The sequence below is a fragment of the Salmo salar genome, chromosome ssa22 (genome assembly GCF_905237065.1).
Source record: "Salmo salar chromosome ssa22, Ssal_v3.1, whole genome shotgun sequence".
Taxonomy (NCBI): Eukaryota; Metazoa; Chordata; class Actinopteri; order Salmoniformes; family Salmonidae; genus Salmo; species Salmo salar.
Window position 1 is genome coordinate 61,689,080 of NC_059463.1, and position 24,065 is coordinate 61,713,144.

A 24,065-nucleotide genomic window follows, 5' to 3' on the forward strand; every position below is an offset into this window, starting at 1 on the left:
TAGGCAACAACAGGAGGATCCTCTCTCTCTCTCTAGGCGAAAACAGGAGGATCCTCTCTCTCTCTCTCTAGGTGACAACAGGAGGATCCTCTCTCTCTCTCTCTAGGTGACAACAGGAGGATCCTCTCTCTCTCTCTCTAGGCAACAACAGGAGGATCCCTCTCTCTCTCTCTCTAGGCAACAACAGGAGGATCCTCTCTCTCTCTCTAGGCAGCAACAGGAGGATCCTCTCTCTCTCTCTCTAGGCAGCAACAGGAGGATCCTCTCCCTCTCTCTCTCTAGGCAACAACAGGAGGATCCTCTCTCTCTCTCTAGGCAACAACAGGAGGATCCTCTCTCTCTCTCTCTAGGCAACAACAGAAGGATCCCTCTCTCTCTCTCTCTAGGCAACAACAGGAGGATCCTCTCTCTCTCTCTAGGCAACAAAAGGAGGATAACTCTCTCTCTCTAGGTGACAACAGGAGGATCCTCTCGCTCTCTCTAGGTGACAACAGGTGGATCCTCTCTCTCTCTCCAGGTGACAACAGGAGGATCCTCTCTCTCTCTCTCTAGGTGACAACAGGAGGATCCTCTCTCTCTCTCTAGGCAGCAACAGGAGGATCCTCTCTCTCTCTCTAGGCGACAACAGGAGGATCCTCTCTCTCTCTCTAGGCAACAACAGCAGGATCCTCTTTCTCAATTCAATTCAATTCAAGGGGCTTTATTGTTATGGGAAACATGTGTTAACATTGCCAAAGCAAGTGAGGTAGATAATATACAAAAGTGAAATAAACAATACAAATTAACAGTAAACATTACACACACAGAAGTTTCAAAAGAATAAAGACATTACAAACGTCATATTATGTATATATACAGTGTTGAAACAATGTACAAATGGTTAAAGTACACAAGGGAAAATAAATAATCTCTCTCTCTAGGCGACAACAGGATGACCCTCTCTCTCTCTCAATTCAATTACATTTCAATGTATTACGGGCTTTTTTTGGCATGGGAAACATATGCAAACACTGCAGTAGCAAGTGAAGTAGATAATAATCAAAAGTGAAATAAACAATACAAATTACTTACTTACTTGCTTACTGACTTTATTGTCCCCATGGGGACATTTTGTTGCAGTGTCATGTACACGTTTAAAGTGCTGTTTAAATTCAAAACAAAATTGACAATACAACTTTCAAAACAGTTACATAACAATATATATATATATTTTCTAAGACTAGCCTGCTGGCCTTACTGAGACGAGAGGAACATTAGCCTGCTGGCCTTACTGGGTGGATAGGAACATTAGCCTGCTGGCCTTACTGAGACGATAGGAACATTAGCCTGCTAGCCTTACTGGGTGGATAGGAACATTAGCCTGCTGGCCTTACTGAGACGATAGGAACATTAGCCTGCTGGCCTTACTGAGTGGATAGGAACATTAGCCTGCTGGCCTTACTGGGTGGATAGGAACATTAGCCTGCTGGCCTTACTGGGTCTATAGGAACATTAGCCTGCTGGCCTTACTGGGTGGATAGGAACATTAGCCTGCTAGCCTTACTGGGTGGATAGGAACATTAGCCTGCTGGCCTTACTGGGTCTATAGGAACATTAGCCTGCTGGCCTTACTGAGACGATAGGAACATTAGCCTGCTGGCCTTACTGGGTGGATAGGAACATTAGCCTGCTGGCCTTACTGAGTGGATAGGAACATTAGCCTGCTGGCCTTACTGGGTGGATAGGAACATTAGCCTGCTAGCCTTACTGGGTGGATAGGAACATTAGCCTGCTAGCCTTACTGGGTGGATAGGAACATTAGCCTGCTAGCCTTACTGGGTGGATAGGAACATTAGCCTGCTGGCCTTACTGGGTCTATAGGAACATTAGCCTGCTAGCCTTACTGGGTGGATAGGAACATTAGCCTGCTAGCCTTACTGGGTGGATAGGAACATTAGCCTGCTGGCCTTACTGGGTGGATAGGAACATTAGCCTGCTGGCCTTACTGGGTCTATAGGAACATTAGCCTGCTGGTCTTACTGGGTGGATAGGAACATTAGCCTGCTAGCCTTACTGAGTGGATAGGAACATTAGCCCAAGCAATTTAGGAGGGATATCACACCTGGCACAAATTATTGTCTAGTTCTGTTTTTCCTACTGAGGGATGCCCTATACCTTCGCCCAGAGGGGAGTAGTTCAAAGTCCAGGGACAGAGGGTGGCTTGGGTCTAAAATGATTTTGTGAGCCTTGCTGAGGGCCCTGACCTTAAAGATCTCATCCAGGCCTGTCCATTTGACTCCAAGTACCTTGGGGAGGGACCTTAAAGATCTCCTCCAGGCCTGTCTGTTGGACTCCCAGTACCTTGGGGAGGGCCCTGACCTTAAAGATCTCATTCAGGCCTGTCTGTTGGACTCCCAGTACCTCGGGGAGGGCACTGACCTTAAAGATCTCATCCAGGCCTGTCTGTTGGACTCCAAGTACCTTGGGGAGGGACCTTAAAGATCTCCTCCAGGCCTGTCTGTTGGACTCCCAGTACCTTGGGGAGGGCCCTGACCTTAAAGATCTCCTCCAGGCCTGTCTGTTGGACTCCCAGTACCTTGGGGAGGGCCCTGACCTTAAAGATCTCCTCCAGGCCTGTCTGTTTGACTCCCAGTACCTTGCAGAGGGTCCTGACCTTAAAGATCTCATCCAGGCCTGTCTGTTTGACTCCCAGTACCTTGCAGAGGGTCCTGACCTTAAAGATCTCATCCAGGCCTGTCTGTTTGACTCCCAGTACCTTGGGGAGGGCCCTGACCTTAAAGATCTCATCCAGGCCTGTCTGTTGGACTCCCAGTACCTTGGGGAGGGCCCTGACCTTAAAGATCTCATCCAGGCCTGTCTGTTGGACTCCCAGTACCTTGGGGAGGGCCCTGACCTTAAGATCTCATCCAGGCCTGTCTGTTGGACTCCAAGTACCTTGGGGAGGGCCCTGACCTTAAAGATCTCATCCCGGCCTGTCTGTTGGACTCCAAGTACCTTGGGGAGGGCCCTGACCTTAAAGATCTCATCCCGGCCTGTCTGTTGGACTCCAAGTACCTTGGGGAGGGACCTTAAAGATCTCATCCAGGCCTGTCTGTTGGACTCCAAGTACCTTGGGGAGGGACCTTAAAGATCTCATCCAGGCCTGTCTGTTTGACTCCAAGTACCTTGGGGAGGGCCCTGACCTTAAAGATCTCATCCAGGCCTGTCTGTTGGACTCCCAGTACCTTGATGAGGGCCCTGACCCTTAAAGATATCATCCAGGCCTGTCTGTTTGACTCCAAGTACCTTGCTTGCTGTGGTGATAATCCTTCTCAGCATATTTCTCTGGCTGACAGTGGCATTGTCAAACCAACAAACAATACATAAAGTTAAAATACTCTCAATGAAAGATTTGTAAAATAGAGTCAATATAGTACAGTCAACATTAAATGATCCCAGCTTTTTGAGAAAGTACAGTCTCTATTGGCTCTTTATGTAGATCAGGTCTGTACATTTACTCCACTGAAGCTTATTGTCCAAGAGGACACACAGATATCTCTATTCCTCTACAATCTCTATATTCTGACCTCTGATAGATGTTGCAGAGGTAGGTGTTGTACACTTCCTGAAGTCTATGCACATCTCTTTGGTCTTGTTGCTATTGAGGACCAAGTGTGATTCCTCACACCACTCTACAAAGTCATCTAGGACCGGGCCATGATGTTCCTCGTCGTCATGCAACAGGCTGATCAAGGCAATGTCATCAGCGAACTTAACAAGGTGTCTGTCAGGATGGGAACTAGTACAACTATTAGTGTAGAAGATGTACAGGAGTGGAGACAAAACACATCCCTGAGCAGAGCCTGTGGTGGAGTGGGGACAAAACACATCCCTGAGGAGAGCCTGTGTTGGAGTGGGGACAAAACACATCCCTGAGGAGAGCCTGTGTTGGTGTTGGAGTGGGGACAAAACACATCCCTGAGGAGAGCCTGTGCTGGTGGTGGAGTGGGGACAAAATACATCCCTGCGGAGAGCCTGTGGTGGAGTGGGGACAAAACACATCCCTGCCGGAGAGCCTGTGGTGGAGTGGGGACAAAACACATCCCTGAGGAGAGCCTGTGTTGGTGGTGGAGTGGGGACAAAACACATCCCTGAGGAGAGCCTGTGCTGGTGGTGGAGTGGGGACAAAATACATCCCTGAGAAGAGCCTGTGTTGTTGGAGTGGGGACAAAACACATCCCTGCGGAGAGCCTGTGGTGGAGTGGGGACAAAACACATCCCTGAGCAGAGCCTGTGTTGGTGGTGGAGTGGAGACAAAACACATCCCTGAGGAGAGCCTGTGTTGGTGGTGGAGTGGAGACAAAACACATCCCTGTGGAGAGCCTGTGTTGGGGGTGCGTATGTCTGACACGTGGGGACCTATTTTGACTAGCTGTGAGCGTTGGCTCAGGAAGTCCAACAGCCACAAAACCAGCACCCCCATTTAAAGAGATACCCTGAAGGCAACAGGGCGGTAGTCATTCAGCACAGAGGGATTAGATGCTTTAGGAATTGGTGTAATTCTTGAGGTTTTCCACGCTACTGGCACGTGTTGCTGGTCGACTGAGGATTGGAAAATGTCTGTAAAAACACCAGCCAATTGTTCAGCACAGTGTTTTAACACGTATTTGGGCCTGTGTGCATTACGGCCACTGAACATCTTTAAAACATCAGACTGTTCAATAAAAACTCTCTCAAACATTTGTAATGATGCTTCCATTTGCTTGTACCTCCGACACAAAGTCGTCTGATTCAAATCTTGAGAAGGAAACATTCAGTTCATTAGCCATGTTCTGGCCTTCATATCCCCCAAGGTCAGCACTGGTTTTTCCCCTGCCTATGTAGGGGGCACTAGCCATGTTCTGGCCCTCATATCCCCCAAGGTCAGCACTGGTTTTCCCCCTGCCTATGTAGGGGGCACTAGCCATGGATTTAATCCCTTGCCAGGTCACCCTTGAGTTTCCTGAGGAGAGCGTCCTCTCCACCCTTTGCTTGTTATGCCTCCTTGTCCACCAGTATCTGTCTTTTGATCTCACGTTGTCCATCTCTTAAAGCCTGTCTATCACGCTCAACATAAACTTCCTTCTTCCTATCAAGTAGTGATATTTTAGATGTTTTGATACCCAAGGCTTATTGTTAGGGAAGATTTTACAGGTTTTAGTTGGCACAACTGACTCAAAACAGAAGTTTACAGTCTGAAACAACATCTGTGAGTCTGTGAGTTCATCTCAAATACAAAAATAGTCTAAACATCCCCTGGAGACAGGTGATACTGTTGTCATTCCAGATCTGGACAGTTTTAACTGTGGGTTTTTCCCTCTCCAAGAGCCGATAGTAGGTTTGCCTGAGGTAGACCACGTTGTGGTCTGATGTCCCCCAGGGGAGGTCTGGTGGTGGCAGAGAAATCATTTGGTATTGTCCCGTAGCACAAATCAAGAGTCCTATTTTTCCTAGTGTGACATTTCACATACTGGTGTTAAAATCCCCTAAAATAAATTGGGGTGCGTCGGGGGAGATGGATTCCAGTTTCTGTGACAGATTATAAATAATCTCTGATGCCTTTGTTATATTAGCTAATGTATACTGATGTTAAATTAACAGTATACATTACACTCACAGAAGTTCAAAAAAGAATAAAGACATTTCAAAATGGCATATGTCTATATACAGTGTTGTGAAGATGTGCAAATAGTTAAAGTACAAAAGGGAAAATAAATAAACATAAATATGGGTTGTATTTCCAACCCATATTTGTTCTTCACTGGTTGCCCTTTTCTTGTGGCAACAGGTCACTAATCTTGCTGCTGTGATGGAACACTGTGTAACGTGGGTTGTATAAAAGGGACCAAGGCGTGGAGTGCTCATACTTTTCTTTAATGAAAACACTTAACCAGAAAACAACAAAACGACAGCCAACAGTTCCGTTAGGTGCACTTGACAAAACGGAAAACAACTACCCACAACAACACGTGAAAAACAGGCTGCCTAAGTATGGCTTCCAATCAGAGACAACGATAGACAGCTGCCTCTGATTGGAAACCATACCTGGCCAAAACGTAGAAAAACGAAAACATAGAATGCCCAACCACCTATCACACCCTGACCTAACTAAACAAGAAAAACACAGCTCTCCTAGGTCAGAGCGTGACACACTGTGGTATTTCACCCAATAGATATGGGAGTTTATCAAAATTGGATTTGTTTTGGAATTCTTTGTGGGTCTGTGTAATCTGAGGGAAATATGTGTCTCTAATATGGTCATACATTTGGCAGGAGGTCAGGAAGTGCAGTTCAGTTTCCACCTCATTTTGTGGGCAGTGTGCACTTAGCCTGTCTTCTCTTGAGAGCCAAGTCTGTCTACGAAAACATGCTCACTGAGTTTATATGTAGTCAAAGTTTTCCTTAATTTTAGGTCACAGTGGTCAGGTATTCTGCCACTGTGTACTCTCTGTTTAGGGCCAAATAGCATTCTAGTTTGCTCTGTTTTTTTGTTAATTCTTTCCAATGTGTCAAATAATTATCTTTTTGTTTTCTCATGATTTGGTTGGGTCTAATTGTGTTGCTGTCCTGGGGCTCTGTGGGGTTTGTTTGTGTTTGTGAACAGAGCCCCAGGACCAGCTTGCTTAGGGGACTCTTCTCCAGGTTCATCTCTCTGTAGGTGATGCCTTTGTTATGGAAGGTTTGGGAATCGCTTCCTTTTAGGTGGTTGTAGAATTTAACGGCTCTTTTCAGGATTTTGATAATTAGTGCTTTACGTTGTACACGGAGGATGTTTTTGCAGATTTCTGCATGTAATTTGGTGTTTGTTCCATTTTGTGAATTCTTGGTTGGTGAGAGGACCACAGCCATCACAACCATAAAGGGCAATGGGTTCTATAACTGATTCAAGTATTTTTAACCAGATCCTAATTGGGATGTCGAATTTATGTTCTGATTGCATAGAATGCCCTTCTTGCCTTGTCTCTCAGATCGTTCACAGCTTTGTGGAAGTTACCTGTGGTGCTGATGTTTAGGCCAAGGTATGTATAGTTTTTTGTGTGCTCTAGGGCAATGGTGTCTAGATGGAATTTGTATTTGTGGTCCTGGCGACTGGAGCTTTTTTGGAACACCATTATTTTTGTCATACTGAGATTTACTGTCAGCCTAGAGCTATTGTCATATAAAACGCACATAGTGAAAATCACGCAACTCAACCATCTGTCATTCAGTCAATTCTTAAGGTAGAGACTTCTTATTCAGGATTCTGTTATGTCTACCACAAAGACAACGTGTGTTGAGTAAGAACTTCCTGTGACAACCGGAAGTTGTTAAAAACACCCAAGAGCTATTGTCATATGGCCAACCAGCAGATAGTGAAAATCACTCAACTCAACCATCTGTTATTCAGTCAATTCTTATGGTAGAGACTTCATATTCGGGATTCTGTTTATGTCTACCCCAAAGACAACGTGTGTTGAGTAAGAACTTCCTGTGACAACCGGAAGTTGTTAAAAACAGCCTAGAGCTATTGTCATTTAACCTGCACATAGTGAAAATCACGCAACTCAACCATATGTCATTCAGTCAATTCTTACGGTCTGACAGAATCTGTGCAGGAGATCTAGGTGCTGCTGTAGGCCCTCCTTGGTTGGTGACAGAAGCACCAGATCATCAGGAAACAGTAGACATTTGACTTCAGATTCTAGTAGGGTGAGGCCGGGTGCTGCAGACTGTTCTAATGCCCTCGCCAATTTGTTGATATATATGTTGAAGAGGGTGGGGCTCAACCTGCATCCCTGTCTCACCCCACAGCCCAGTGGAAAGAAATGTGGGTGTTCTTTGCCAATTTAAACCCACACTTGTTGTTCGTGTACATGGATTTTATAATGTCATATGTTTTTTCTCCAACACCACTTTCCATAAATATGTATAGCAGACCCTCATGCCAAATTGAGTCAACAGCTTTTGTCACGTCCTGACCAATATTTAGGTATTATTTCTATTATATTTGGTCAGGACGTGGCAGAGGTATATTTGTTTTGTATTATGGGGTTTTGTGTGTGGTGTAGTGGGGTGTATTAGTTTGGTATAGGTTCTAGGTTTGTTTTTCTATGTGTAGTTTTGGGTGCTGGACTCTCAATTGGAGGCAGGTGTTTCTAGTTGCCTCTGATTGGGAGTCCCATAAGTAGGTGTGTGTTTGTTTGGTTTTCGTGGGTAGTTGTTTTTGCACTGCGTGTTGTGTGCCTGTAAAACTGTTCCTGTCGTATATATTGTTTGAATTGTTAAGTGGATGCTCTACTCCTTTATTTTAATTAAAGATGAGTATTCACATACCTGCTGCGCCTTGGTCCATTTCTACAGAAGACAGCCGTTACAGAACTACCCACCACCAAAGGACCAAGCAGCGGAGAAGAGGACAGAGGCAAGTGAGGGAGGAATGTTGGAGGCAGCCCCAAGAATTTTTTAGGGGGGGGCACAAGGGCTATTTGGCGGGGTGAGATTACAGCCCCAGGCCAGCTCCCCGTACCCTTGTAGGGCAGACTGGACAGGTCCCGTGCTTTGGGGTTGGGGCTGTGGTGAGGCCTGGGATTTTCAGGCCGGTAGGCAAGGTACCAGCGCCCCGCATGTGCCAGGGCGAAGTAGGCATCGAGCCGGAACGGGTGATGCCAACCCTGCGCTCAAGACCGCCAGTGCGCCCTTTCGGTCCGGTGTTTCCCGCCAGACGCACTAGCATGGAGGTGCGTGTCTCCAGGCTGGCACGTCCTATACCAGCCCCACGCATCAGGAGTCTAGTGTGTCAACCCAGCCTCGCCAGTCAACAGTCACCAGAGCTGCCCGCCAGTCAACAGTCGTCAGTGCTGCCCGCCAGTCAACCATCACCAGAGCTGCCCGCCAGTCAACAGTCGTCAGAGCTGCCCGCCAGTCAACAGTCGTCAGAGCTGCCCGCCAGTCAACAGTCGTCAGAGCTGCCCGCCAGTCAACAGTCGTCAGAGCTGCCCGCCAGTCAACAGTCGTCAGAGCTGCCCGCCAGTCAACAGTCGTCAGAGCTGCCCGCCAGTCAACAGTCGCCAGAGAGGTCAGACTGCCCTGAACTGCCGGAGTGGCCAGACTGCCCTGAACTGCCAGGGTGGCCAGACTGCCCTGAACTGCCAGGGTGGCCAGACTGCCCTGAACTGCCAGGGTGGCCAGACTGCCCTGAACTGCCAGGGTGGCCAGACTGCCCTGAACTGCCAGGGTGGCCAGACTGCCCTGAACTGCCAGGGTGGCCAGACTGCCCTGAACTGCCAGGGTGGCCAGACTGCCCTGAACTGCCAGGGTGGCCAGACTGCCCTGAACTGCCAGGGTGGCCAGACTGCCCGGTTCTGCCAGAGGTGCCCGCCTGCCCTGATCTGCCAAGGTGCCCGGCCTGTCAGGATCAGCCCGAGTGGTCCTCCTGCCCTCCGGTCCAGCCCGAGTGGTCCTCCTGCCCTCCGGTCCAGCCCGAGTGGTCCTCCTGCCCTCCGGTCCAGCCCGAGTGGTCCTCCTGCCCTCCGGCCCAGCCCGAGTGGCCCGCATGCCTTCCTGCCCAGCCCGAGTGGCCCGCATGCCTTCCGGCCCAGCCCGAGTGGCCCGCATGCCTTCCGGCCCAGCCCGAGTGGTCCGCCTGCCCTGATCTGCCAGGGTGCCCGGCCTGTCAGAATCAGCCCGAGTGGCCCTCCTGCTCTCCGGCCCAGCCTGAGGGGCCCTCCTGCTCTCCGGCCCAGCCCGAGGGGCCCTCCTGTCCCCCGGCCCAGCCCGAGGGGCCCTCCTGTCCCCCGGCCCAGCCCGAGGGGCCCTCCTGTCCCCCGGCCCAGCCCGAGGGGTCCGTCTGCCTGGCGCAGCTATCGGCTCCACCGAAGTGGGCGACGCCGAGGGTGGAGCAGGGTCCACGTCCTGCACCGGAGCCACCTCCAGGATAGGTGGGTTGGGGAGGGAGGGTGTAGCACAGTGCCGTCGTTGACGGCAGCCACCCTCCCTTCCCTCCCTTATTGTTTAGGGGGTATTGCTTTTTGGTTTTGTTGGGGTAATGGGGATTTTTTGTGTTTTCTTTTAAGGTGCATTCCGGGGTCTGCACCTTTAGGGGGGTAATGTCACGTCCTGACCAATATTTAGGTATTATTTCTATTATATTTGGTCAGGACGTGGCAGAGGTATATTTGTTTTGTATTATGGGGTTTTGTGTGTGGTGTAGTGGGGTGTATTAGTTTGGTATAGGTTCTAGGTTTGTTTTTCTATGTGTAGTTTTGGGTGCTGGACTCTCAATTGGAGGCAGGTGTTTCTAGTTGCCTCTGATTGGGAGTCCCATAAGTAGGTGTGTGTTTGTTTGGTTTTCGTGGGTAGTTGTTTTTGCACTGCGTGTTGTGTGCCTGCAAAACTGTTCCTGTCGTATATATTGTTTGAATTGTTAAGTGGATGCTCTACTCCTTTATTTTAATTAAAGATGAGTATTCACATACCTGCTGCGCCTTGGTCCATTTCTACAGAAGACAGCCATTACAGCTTTTTTGAAATCAACAAATCATGAGAAGACTTTGCCTTTGTTTTGGTTTGTTTGTTTGTCAATTAGTGTGTGCAGGGTGAATACTTGGTCTGTCGTACAATAATTTGGCAAAAAGACAATTTGACATTTGCTCAGTACATTGTTTTCACTAAGGAAATGTACTAGTCTGCTGTTAATGATAATGCAGAGTATTTTCCCAAGGTTGCTGTTAACGCATATCCCACGGTAGTTATTGGGGTCAAATTGGGGTCAAATTTGTCTCCACTTTTGTGGATTGAGGTGGTCATTCCTTGGTTCCAAATATTGGGGAATATGTCAGAGCTGAGGATGATGTTGAAGAGTTTAAGTATAGCCAATTGGAATTTGTGATCTGTATATTTTATCATTTCATTTGGGATACCATCAACACCACAGGCCTTTTTGGGTTGGAGGGTTTGTACTTTGTCCTGTTGTTCATCTCAATGTAATTGGAGAATCCAGTGGGTTCTGGTCGTCTTTAATAGTTGATTCTAAGATTCGTATTTTATCATGTATCTGTTTTTTGCTGTTTTTTCTTTGTTATAGAGCCAAAAAAGATTGGAGAAGTGGTTTCTCCGTTTTGGATAGATAACTCTTTGTTTTGTTGTTTCTTTGGTGTGTTCCAATTTTCCAAATGATGTCGCTCTTCTCTGCGGCTACGAGGGTTACTATAACCAATATACCACCGTTCTGATGGCGACCTGATGCGAGAGCTCACACTTTACGGGAAATGTGCCAGCCCAGTGAAAAAAAAACAACACTGTTGAAACATGTTATCGCTTGTAGAAGGCAGGTTTTTCTATTTAAACAATTTAATATCAGGAGATGTATGACGGGAAAAGCCTACATGTAGTCTGAAGTGTTTAAATTGTGGGGAGATTGGACATAAGTGGAAGGCATGCACACACAGATCTGAGAGCAGACCTGGGAGGTTTCAGGGGCATCCCCGGCCCTCCACCCTGGGTACAAACTTAACACCAACCATTGCAAGGTCCAAATCAAATCAAATTGTATTAATCACATGCGCAGAATACAACAGGTGTAGACCTTACAGTGAAATGCTTACTTACGAGCCCCTTAGCCGAACAGTGAAGTTTACAAAAAATATGGTTAAAAATAAGAGATAAATGTAACAAGTAATTAAAGAGGAGCAGTAAAAAATAACAATATATACAGGGGGGGTGCCTGTACAGAGTCAATGTGGAGGCTATATACAGGGGGGGTGCTGGTACAGAGTCAATGTGCGGGGGCACTGGTTAGTTGAGGTAGTATAGTGACTATGCATAGATGACAACAGAGAGTAGCAGTGGTGTGGAGAGGGGGGGGGGGCAGTGCCCTTCTTTGGGTGTAGGGACTGATCAGAGCTTGAAGGTACGGGGGTGCCGTTCCCCTCACAGCTCCGTAGGCAAGCACCATGGTCTTGTAGCAGATGCGAGCTTCAACTGGAAGCCAGTGGAGTGTGCGGAGGAGCGGGGTCTTGTAGCATTGGCGCCCTGAACGTAGCGGCGTTATCGACAGATCCGTTGGGAAAAAGTGATGGGCTATTTTCTGCACCCGCCACGGTTAGTGTAATCCTGGAGATAAATGGTCCCAGCCTGCCGTGTACTATTCATCCATGTATACTGGTCTAGCTACATTTTCAGATATTATAAGTTTCACATTTGATCAGAAAGTCATTTTCATTGCAAGCTAAAAAAATATATACATATATTTAACCTTATTTTAAGTTGTCAGCAAGTCAATTAAGAACAAATTCTCAATCACAATGACAGTATATCGGGGAACAGTGGGTTAAACTGCCTTGTTCAGGGGCAAAACAATCGTTTTTTTTTTTACCTTGTCAGCTCGGGGATTTAATCCAGCAACCTTTCGGGTTACTGGCCCAACGCTCTAACCACTAGGCTACCTGCCGCCCCCAAGTTAAAGAATACTGTTACCTAGCTAGCGAACATTAGCTTGCTGGCTTGCCAGCTAACGTTGTGTATATGATCTGTGCAGTAATGTTATTAGAATCAGAAATACATTTGAATTGCTAGGTATAGCCTAATGTTAGCTAGTTAGCTAACACTGAACCTATTTGGTAAGCTTTAGCTACCTGTAGATTCATACTACAGCTATGACAAACAGTTTGTATAGGTGGTAGTATGATTTGGGATTATTCCGGTTCATTGTTTTGCTCGCTAGCTATCTAGCTACATGTCTAAACAAAAGCCTCCACTTCGCCAGATGATTCCATGACCCATCAAGTTAGCCAAGTGCGCCTGGGGGGTGATTATTTCATGAACATGTCTACATGTCTAGACAATAGTGACCCATCCACTTAGCTAGATGTGACTCGGGGGTTATAGCGTTTCCTTCATATGACCCATAAATTTAGACCAGTATGTCTGGGTAAGAATCATCTAATAATTATAACATTTTTATTTCAAAAAATTATCTGGACACTTTCTGTTTTTTGATATTGCAAATCTGCAAGTAACAATTTCACTGTACTGTTTACACTGTACTGTTTACACTGTACTGTATTCTGTGCATGTGACAAACTTTTCCTTTGATATAGTGTGTGTTTAGCAGAGATGGTAATGTGAACAACAACATGACCTGCACCAAAGTCAGATGTTTCCCATGACAATAAAGCCAAGGCAATTGAGACTATAACAGGGGCTTCAAACAACTGTAGACGCTGAGACTATAACAGGGCCTTCAAGAAGCTGTAGACACTGAGACTATAACAGGGCCTTCAAGCTGTTGTAGACACTGAGACTATAACAGGGCCTTCAAACAGCTGTAGACACTGAGACTATAACAGGGCCTTCAAGCTGTTGTAGACAGACACTGAGACTATAACAGGGCCTTCAAGCAGCTGTAGACACTGAGACTATAACAGGGCCTTCAAACAGCTGTAGACACTGAGACTATAACAGGGCCTTCAAGCTGTTGTAGACAGACACTGAGACTATAACAGGGCCTTCAAGCTGTCGTAGACAGACACTGAGACTATAACAGGGCCTTCAAGCTGTTGTAGACACTGAGACTATAACAGGGCCTTCAAGCAGCTGTAGACACTGAGACTATAACAGGGCCTTCAAGCTGTCGTAGACAGACACTGAGACTATAACAGGGGCTTCAAACAGCTGTAGACACTGAGACTATAACAGGGCCTTCAAACAGCTGTAGACACTGAGACTATAACAGGGCCTTCAAGCAGCTGTAGACACTGAGACTATAACAGGGCCTTCAAGCTGTCGTAGACAGACACTGAGACTATAACAGGGGCTTCAAACAGCTGTAGACACTGAGACTATAACAGGGCCTTCAAACAGCTGTAGACACTGAGACTATAACAGGGCCTTCAAGCAGCTGTAGACACTGAGACTATAACAGGGCCTTCAAGCTGTCGTAGACAGACACTGAGACTATAACAGGGCCTTCAAGCTGTCGTAGACAGACACTGAGACTATAACAGGGCCTTCAAGCTGTAGACACTGAGACTATAACAGGGCCTTCAAGCAGCTGTAGACACTGAGACTATAACAGGGCCTTCAAGCTGTTGTAGACAGACACTGAGACTATAACAGGGCCTTCAAGCTGTCGTAGACAGACACTGAGACTATAACAGGGCCTTCAATCTGTTGTAGACAGACACTGAGACTATAACTGGGCCTTCAAGCTGTCGTAGACAGACACTGAGACTATAACAGGGCCTTCAAGCTGTAGACACTGAGACTATAACAGGGCCTTCAAGCTGTCGTAGACAGACACTGAGACTATAACAGGGGCTTCAAACAGCTGTAGACACTGAGACTATAACAGGGCCTTCAAACAGCTGTAGACACTGAGACTATAACAGGGCCTTCAAGCAGCTGTAGACACTGAGACTATAACAGGGCCTTCAAGCTGTCGTAGACAGACACTGAGACTATAACAGGGGCTTCAAACAGCTGTAGACACTGAGACTATAACAGGGCCTTCAAACAGCTGTAGACACTGAGACTATAACAGGGCCTTCAAGCAGCTGTAGACACTGAGACTATAACAGGGCCTTCAAGCTGTCGTAGACAGACACTGAGACTATAACAGGGCCTTCAAGCTGTCGTAGACAGACACTGAGACTATAACAGGGCCTTCAAACAGCTGTAGACACTGAGACTATAACAGGGCCTTCAAGCAGCTGTAAACATTGAGACCCTACAACTGAAGACAGACTGACGAGAGAGGGAGGGCGAGCCAGAGAGGGAGAGAGAAAGAGCGAGAGATACAGGCGGAGAGACAGAGGGAGGGGGACAAAGAAGTATAATAAGAGGGAGAGAGAGTGATACAGACAGGGGGAAGACTGAGTGGAAATGAGGTGGGATTTAGGGGAAGTCAGTGTTGGGGTTAGGTGGGGTCAGGGCTGAGGTCAGGGGAGATTAGCCACGCTCAAGGTCCTAAACGATATCATAACCGCCTTGGATAAAAGACAATACTGTGCAGCCGTATTCATCAACCTGGCCATGGCTTTCGACTCTGTCAATCACCGCGTTCTTATCGGCAGACTCAACAGCCTTGGCTTCTCAAATGACTGCCTCGCCTGGTTCACCAACTACTTCTCTGACGGAGTTCAGTGTGTTAAATCGGAAGGCCTGTTGTCCGGATCTCTTGCAGTCTCTATGGGGGTGCCACAGGGTTCAATTGACTCTTTTCTCTGTATATATCAATGATGTCGCTCTTGCCGCTGGTGATTCTCTGATCCACCTCTACACAGACGACACCATTCTGTATACATCTGGCCCTTCTTTGGACACTGTGCTAACAAACCTCCAAACGAGCTTCAACGCCATACAACACTCCTTCCGTGGCCTCCAACTGCTCCTAAATGCAAGTAAAACTAAGTGCATGCTCTTCAACCGATCGCTGCCCGCACCCGCCCGCCCGTCCGGCATCACTACTCTGGACGGTTCTGACTTAGAATATGTGGACATCTACAAATACCTGGGTGTCTGGTTAGACTGTAAACTCTCCTTCCAGACTCACATTAAGCATCTCCAATCCAAAATTACATCTAGAATCGGCTTCCTATTTCACAACAAAGCCTCCTTCGGTCATGCTGCCAAACATACCCTCGTAAAACTGACTATCCTACCGATCCTCGACTTCAGCGATGTCATTTACAAAATAGTCCCCAACACTCTACTCAGCAAACTGGATGCAGTCTATCACAGTGCCATCCGTTTTGTCACCAAAGCCCCATATACTACCCACCACTGTGACCTGTACGCTCTCGGTGGCTGGCCCTCGCTTCATATTCGTCGCCAGACCCACTGGCTCCAGGTCATCTATACGTCTTTACTAGGTAAAGCCCCGCCCTATCTCAGCTCACTGGTCACCATAACAACACCCACCCGTAGCACGCGCTCCAGCACGTATATTTCACTGGTCACCCCCAAAGCCAACACTTACTTTGGCCGCCTTTCCTTCCAGTTCTCTGCTGCCAATGACTGGAACGAATTGCAAAAATCACTGAAGCTGGAAACACTTATCTCCCTCACTAACTTTAAGCATCAGCTGTCAGAGCAGCTTACCGATCACTGCACCTGTACACAGCCCATTTGTAAATAGCCCACCCCACTACCTCATCCCCATATTATTACTTACCCTCTTGCTCTTTTGCACCCCAGTATCTCTACTTGCACATCATCATCTGCACATCTATCACTCCAGTATTAATGCTAAATTGTAATTATTTCGCCTTAATGGCCTATTTATTGCATCTTCTACATTTGCACACACTGTACATAGATTTCTTTATGTTTCTTTTATTTTGTGTTATTGACTGTACGTTTGTTTATGTGTAACTCTGTGTTGTTTTTTTGTCGCACTGCTTTGCTTTATCTTGGCCAGGTCGCAGTTGTAAATGAGAACTTGTCCTCAACTGGCCTACCTGGTTAAATAAAGGTGAAATATATATATATATTTAAGGGTTAGGGGAGGTCAGCGACAGGGTTGGGGTTAGGGGGGTCAGGGTTGGGGTTAGGGGTTAGTGGGGGTCAGGGTTGGGGTTAGGGGGGTCAGGGTTGGGGTTAAGGGGGGGGTCAGGGTCAGGCCTGTCACTACTCACTCTGGTGTGTTGATCCAGATGATGTCCAGGTGACAGTAGTAGACACACTCCTTGTCTCTGTAGCTGTAACATGTGCAGCGCTTGTCTCTACGCCGCGCCTCAGCGATGTTCCTGGACCCATTGCTGCTGGCCCCACCTACACCGCTGGCCACACCCACACCGCTGGCCACACCTACACCGCTGGCCACACCCACACTGCTGGCCACACCCACACCGCTGGCCACACCTACACTGCTGGCCCCACCCACTGTGGTTGGCCTGGAGACCGATTTCATCTTGGTGGTCTCCAACTCTCTCCTCTCGACAACATCTCTATTGGGGGCTGAAGAACCTACAAGGACATAGGAGGAGTTAATTATGGGTACAAATAAAACAACATGTTGTATACATTTTCTCTTTGAAATAAAATGTATTTTATATTGTAATGTAAAAGCACTTTGCGACGGTGTTAAAATGTGACCCGTTTCAGGAAACTAGGCGTATGTCACGGGTAACTACTTCACACGAGAGCTGTTTGAATGTAAAAGGGAAGAAAAAACATTTTTTTGGGGGGTAGAATTTCCTTCTCGAACATGTGAACTTTCATGTGCTTTAATAACAAACTTGTTTTGTAAATACGAATTCAATTGTTAAATTAGGAACCTAGTTGGTTAAGTCAACGCTACCCATGATTGGCTGGACATGCCGAGAGATGAGTTTGTATTGGTCTGCCATGTAGCCTACTTCTGTCTATTTGAGCTGCTGAGTTTGTGTAGGTAATCCTGTCTAACCCGTCTTTTAAAAAAAACAAAAACATTATTGCGTAGCTAAACTTAACAAAAGACTCAACTATGCAAGTATCCATTTCAATAGAATATCACTGCAACAACTGATTCAGAGCACTCTGGTCTGACTGTACCAGAGCGTAGAATAACTGATGAATTTACAACTGCTCAACACCTGTTGAATATGGCCGGTGTCAGTAAACGTCGGCAAAAAAAGCATAATTAAATTGTTGCCAGGATCACAGTTACAGTCACCAACGCTCTGGATAACATGAAAACAGCCTAACCAGCTCTGCTAAGGCGAATAAAATGGTCAGAGTTTGGGTGGGGGCTAAAGTTTAAGATGATTCTTATGGCATTGCACACGGTCAAGTGTGAACCAGAGTGACTTGACACAATAACGGGCCAAGCAAGCTGTACAAACAAAATGGAGACGATGCAGGACGTCATATTTAATGAAATGGGTTGCAGTCTGCCGTGAAGTGTTCATCCATGTATACGGGTAAGAGTCTAGCTACAGTTTTCAGATATAATACGTTTCTAATTTTGTCAGAAAGTTGTTTTCATCGCAAGTTAATAATTATACTATCCTATATTAATTTCACATTTACACAAACTTCAAAGTGTTTCCTTTTCAAATGGTACCGAGAATATGCCTATCCTTGCTTCAGGGCCTGAACTACAGGCAGCTAGATGTGGGTATGTCATTTTAGGAGAACATTTTAAAAAAAGGGTCCGATCCTTAAGAGGTTTTAAAGCTTACTGTTAGCTACAGTACCTAGCTAGCTAACGTTACGTTTAGGATCTTTGTGTAGTAATGTTATCTCAGAATTCCATTTCGCATTTCTAGCTACAGTATAGCTTAATGTTAGCTAGCTAACTAGCTAACATTAAACCTATTTGGTTAACTTTAGCTAGCTATGACAATCTGTTTGTATTGCTAGTACTCTGTGGATTAGGATTATGATTCGTTGTTTAGCTAGCTAGCATATCTAAACAAACGACTCCACTTCGCCAGATGATTACATGACCCATCAAGTTAGCCAGGTATGTCTGATGGTGATTACGGCTATCTATTGTATAATAACGACAAAATATCTGGAATTTGTCTTTCAGCATCAGTAGAACACACCTGTCTCTCCTCCACCAGTCATACAAGGAGAATGGTTAAATACCTCCCATCATAAAGACCTGTAGAACACACCTGTAGAACACACCTATCTCTCCTCCACCAGTCATACAAGGAGAATGGTCTAATACCTCCCATCATAAAGACCTGTAGAACACACCTGACTCTCCTCCACCTGTAGAACACACCTGACTCTCCTCCACCAGTCATACAAGGAGAATGGTCTAATACCTCCCATCATAAAGACCTGTAGAACACACCTGACTCTCCTCCACCAGTCATACAAGGAGAATGGTCTAATACCTCCCATCATAAAGACCTGTAGAACACACCTGACTCTCCTCCACCAGTCATACAAGGAGAATGGTCTAATACCTCCCATCATAAAGACCTGTAGAACACACCTGACTCTCCTCCACCAGTCATACAAGGAGAATGGTCTAATACCTCCCATCAGAAAGACCTGTAGAACACACCTGTCTCTCCTCCACCAGTCATACAAGGAGAATGGTCTAATACCTCCCATCATAAAGACCTGTAGAACACACCTGTAGAACACACCTGTAGAACACACCTGTCTCTCCACCAGTCATACAAGGAGAATGGTCTAATGCCTCCCATCAAAATGAGTTGGCCCAAGCAAGAACAGGTTACACCTGAAGCATGAGGACTTGCAGCGAGCGGTGAACTTCATCAACAACTACGCAGAGGATAATGCAATAGTATTACCAGGACGCCACCCAGGACACAAACACTTTGGTGGAAAGATGCTGCCATCCCATGTGACACAAGCAGCAGTGTGGCATCTCTACAAGGAATCAATGACAACACTTGGTATGTAAAGCAGAAACACGTTTTCATTATTTAATTAACCTCCAACATGATTGGCACTACTTTTATTGATCTCACATTATTTCTGTATTTTCCAGAGGTAGGTGTAGTTGGGTTTATCATTTTAACTTCCAGTTTCCAAGATGATGTTTTCAGTATGCAGTGCTGCTGCTCTGCACATTTGTAGGTAAGTGAAACTTACCTGATAATGATGAATTAAAAAATGATATTATGTTTTACGTTACATTTTCTTTTCTTTAACTTATCTTAATGTTCTTTTGCTGTTTGCAGATGCACTATCCTTCTGACCCTATGCAGCCAGGTCCATCTACTATCCTTCTGACCCTATACAGCCAGGTCCATCTACTATCCTTCTGACCCTATACAGCCAGGTCCATCTACTATCCTTCTGACCCTATACAGCCAGGTCCATCTACTATCCTTCTGACCCTATACAGCCAGGTCCATCTACTATCCTTCTGACCCTATACAGTCAGGTCCATCTACAGTTGAAGTCGGAAGTTAACATACACTTAGCTTGGAGTCATTAAAACTCGTTTTTCAACCACTCCACACATTTCTTGTTAACAAACTATAGTTTTGGCAAGTCGGTTAGGACGTCTACTTTGTGCATGACACAAGTAATTTTTCCAACAATTGTTTACAGACAAATTGTTTCACTTATAATTGACTGTATCTCAATTCCAGTGGGTCAGAAGTTTACTGTGCCTTTAAACAGCTTGGAAAATTCCAGAAAATGATGTCATAGCTTTAGAAGCTTCTGCTAATTGACATCATTTGAGTCAATTGGAGGTGTACCTGTGGATGTATTTCAAGGCCTACATTCAAACTCAGTGCCTCTTTGCTTGACATCATGGGTAAATCAAAAGAAATCAGCCAAGACCTGAGAAAAAAAAGTGTAGACCTCCACAAGTCTGGTTCATCCTTGGGAGCAATTTCCAAACGCCTGAAGGTACCATATTCATATGTACAAACAATAGTACGCAAGTATAAACACCATGGGACCATGCAGCCGTCACACCGCTCAGGAAGGAGACGCATTCTGTCTCCTAGAGATGAACGTACTTTGGTGCGAAAAGTGCAAATCAATCCCAGAACAACAGCAAAGGACCTTGTGAAGATGCTGGGGGAAACAGGTACAAAAGTATCTATATCCACAGTAAAACAAGTCCTATATCGACATAACCTGAAAGGCCGCTCAGCAAGGAAGAAGCCACTTCCAAAACCACCATAAAAAAGCCAGACTACAGTTTGCAACTGCACATGGGGACAAAGATTGTACTTTTTGGAGAAATGTCCTCTGGTCTGATGAAACAAAAATAGAACTGTTTGGCCATAATGATCATCGTTATGTTTAGAGGAAAAAGGGGGAGGTTTGCAAGCCGAAGAACACCAACCGTGAAGCACGGGGGTGGCAGCATCATGTTGTGGGGCTGCTTGCTGCAGGAGGGACTGGTGCGCTTCACAAAATAGATGGCATCACGAGAAAGGAAAATGATGTGGATATATTGAAGCAACATCGCAAGATATCAGTCAGGAAGTTAAAGCTTGGTCGCAAATGGGTCTTCCAAATGGACAATGACCCCAAGCATACTTCCAACGTTGTGGCAAAATGGCTTAAGGACAAATTTCAAGATATTGGAGTGGCCATCACAATGCCCTGACCTCAATCCTATAGAACATTTGTGGGCAGAACTGAAAAAGCGTGTATGAGCAAGCAGGCCTACAAACCTGACTCAGTTACATCATCTCTGGTTGGAGGAATGGGCCAAAATTCACCCAACTTATTGTGGGAAGCTTGTGGAAGGCTACCCGAAACATTTGACCCAAGTTAACCAATTTAAAGGCAATGCTACGAAATACTAATTGAGTTTATGTAAACTTCTGACCCACTGGGAATGTGATAAAAGAAGTAAAACCACTCCAAGTTTTCCCCCGGCTTCGGACCTCATTAAGCAGCGCTTCAGAGAGTTAACCTGTTATGGCTAGGGGGCAGTATTTTCACGGCTGGATAAAAAACGTACCCGATTTAATCTGTTTACTACTCCTGCCCAGTAACTAGAATATGCATATAATTATTGGCTTTGGATAGAAAACACTCCAAAGTTTCTAAAACTGTTTGAATGGTGTCTGTGAGTATAACAGAACTCAAATGGCAGGTCAAAACCTGAGAGATTCCTTTACAGGAAGTGGCCTGTCTGACCATTTCTTGAACTTCTCTGCCATCTCTATCTTTTACAAAGGATCTCTGCTCTAACGTGACACTTCCTACGTCTTCCATGGGCGCTCAGAGCCCGGGAAAAACCTGAATGTCGTCATCCCAGCCCCAGGCTGAAACACATTATCGCCTTTCTCAAGTGGCCGATCAAGGGACTGTGGGCTTAGGCGCGTGCCCTGGCCGCCCCCCGTCTTTGTGATTTTTCCTCTGTTTGCCGAAAAGGAGATTCCCAGTCAGAATATTATCGCTTTTTTTACGAGATAAATTGCATACAAATTGATTTTAAACAGCGGTTGACATGCTTCGAAGTACGGTAATGGAATATTTAGAATTTTTTTGTCACGAATTGCGCCATGCGCACGACCCTGATTTACCATTTCGGATAGTGTCTGGGACGCACGAACAAAACGCCCGCTATTCGGATATAACGATGGATTATTTTGGACCAAACCAACATTTGTTATTGAAGTAGCAGTCCTGGGAGTGCATTCTGACGAAGACAACAAAAGGTAATCAAACTTTTATAATAGTAAATCTGATATTGGTGAGTGCTAAACTTGCCGGGTGTCTAAATAGCTAGCCCGTGATGGCTGGGCTATGTACTTAGAATATTGCAAAATGTGCTTTCACCAAAAAGCTATTTTAAAATCGGACATATCGAGTGCATAGAGGAGTTCTGTATCTATAATTCTTAAAATAATTGTTATGCTTTTTGTGAACGTTTATCGTGAGTAATTTAGTAAATTGTTAGCAAATTCCCCGGAAGTTTGCTAGTTCTGAACGTCACATGCTAATGTAAAAAGCAGTTTTTTTATATAAATATGAACTTGATTGAACAAAACATGCATGTATTGTATAACATAATGTCCTAGGTGTGTCATCTGATGAAGATCATCAAAGGTTAGTGCTGCATTTAGCTGTCTTCTGGGTTTTTGTGACATTATATGCTAGCTTGAAAAATTGGTGTCTGATTATTTCTGGCTTGGTACTCTGCTGACATAATCTAATGTTTTGCTTTCGCTGTAAAGCCTTTTTGAAATTGGACAGTGTGGTTAGATAAAGGAGAGTCTTGTCTTTTAAAATGCTGTGAAATAGTCATATGTTTGAAAAATTGAAGTTTTTGTATTTTTGAGGAATTTGTCATTCGCGCCACGCCTATCATTGGATATTGGAGCAGGTGTTCCGCTAGCGGAACGTCTAGATGTAACAGGTTAACACTGTGTCTGAGATTGCTGGTGTTGTGAAGGACAGCACTGTGACAGGGGTCAACATCCCACAGCCAGTTGGACTGGAGGATGGTACGGTGCTGGTGGAAAGCTATGGCTGGCAACAACACCTGACTCCATACTTCAGGCCGCTGCCACAGATCAAGCAGTACCAGCACTTCAGGTAAACATCATGTTCATTACATTGTATGAGGTCATTCTTCTAATCTAAACTTTTTGGAGGCGAATTGATGTTGGTTATTTCCTGTTTCACAGTTTCGGTGCTCTGGAGCCTGGTGTTGTTGTCTCCAAGGAGCGTTTGGACTCAGTCGGGACCAGGTTTCAGCTGCTGCGCAACACTGACATCCTTCCTCCTATAGATGGTCTGCCTGTACAAGCACCACCTGGACTGGACACAGCTAGACAAACTTATGTTCTTGAGAAGATCAGGGAGTTTTGCGACTAAGAGGTTATGGACATCACATGCCCTGCACCAAAGCCAAGGGCATGACAGAAACAGTCTCTCAGAATATAGATTCCCTTGTTCATGCGTGGTTTGGACGCACCAGTTATCAGCACTATCTGTAGTACCTGTATTCACATTACTCCTAACACACACGCCATACGTTGCTGCTATATAAAAAATGACCCTGCTGCTCAGCCACTTTACCCTTGATTGTATATACATATAACTACCTCGTCTATCACTGATATTGTTTTTGATACTGTTCTTGTACATACTGTATATTTTTTTATTTATATTGACTATATTTCTGATATTGCTACTATGCATGTAACCATTTGGCTGTACCGTTTACACCTTCTGTAGAGATCCATCCACTTAGCTAAAGTGTTTCTCTCACACGACCCATCAATTTAGACAAGTGTGTCTGGGTTAGTGTCATCTAATATTTAGAACATATTTTTATCCGGACACTTTGTTTACCAGGAATTGTTCCTTATTGTAGGCTACTACCACTTCTAGTCTTCATCTTTACTACACTACTCACTCTGTTTAGCACATGGCCTCACATGTGAATCCTTAAAGAGATGGGTGGGGCTAAGGTTTAAGAGGGTGTAGACAAAGAAGAGCTCTCCAGTAGGTGTACCAATAAATTCAAAGGCCATTTTCTCAAAAGTCATTTATCCTCAAATGCAGTGTATTATATACCATTTGGTAGCGCTGTGTCTCTACTTTAATCCAATGTAAAAAACACAATAAAAAATGTTGCTACATAAATTCAAATTGAGGCGGTCGGTCACAAA

At 45.6% G+C, this 24,065-nt stretch overlaps 1 protein-coding gene across 1 annotated transcript in view; it reads right to left on the minus strand.

Moving 5' to 3' along the window:
* Positions 1-24,065, minus strand: part of LOC123729705 (endothelin-3) — a 79,220-nt gene that overhangs the window by 47,841 nt on the left and 7,314 nt on the right. The window contains exon 2 of the mRNA XM_045705697.1: positions 16,632-16,962. Within this exon, the coding sequence (XP_045561653.1) occupies positions 16,632-16,962 (331 nt within the window). The remainder of the gene's footprint in view (positions 1-16,631; positions 16,963-24,065) is intronic.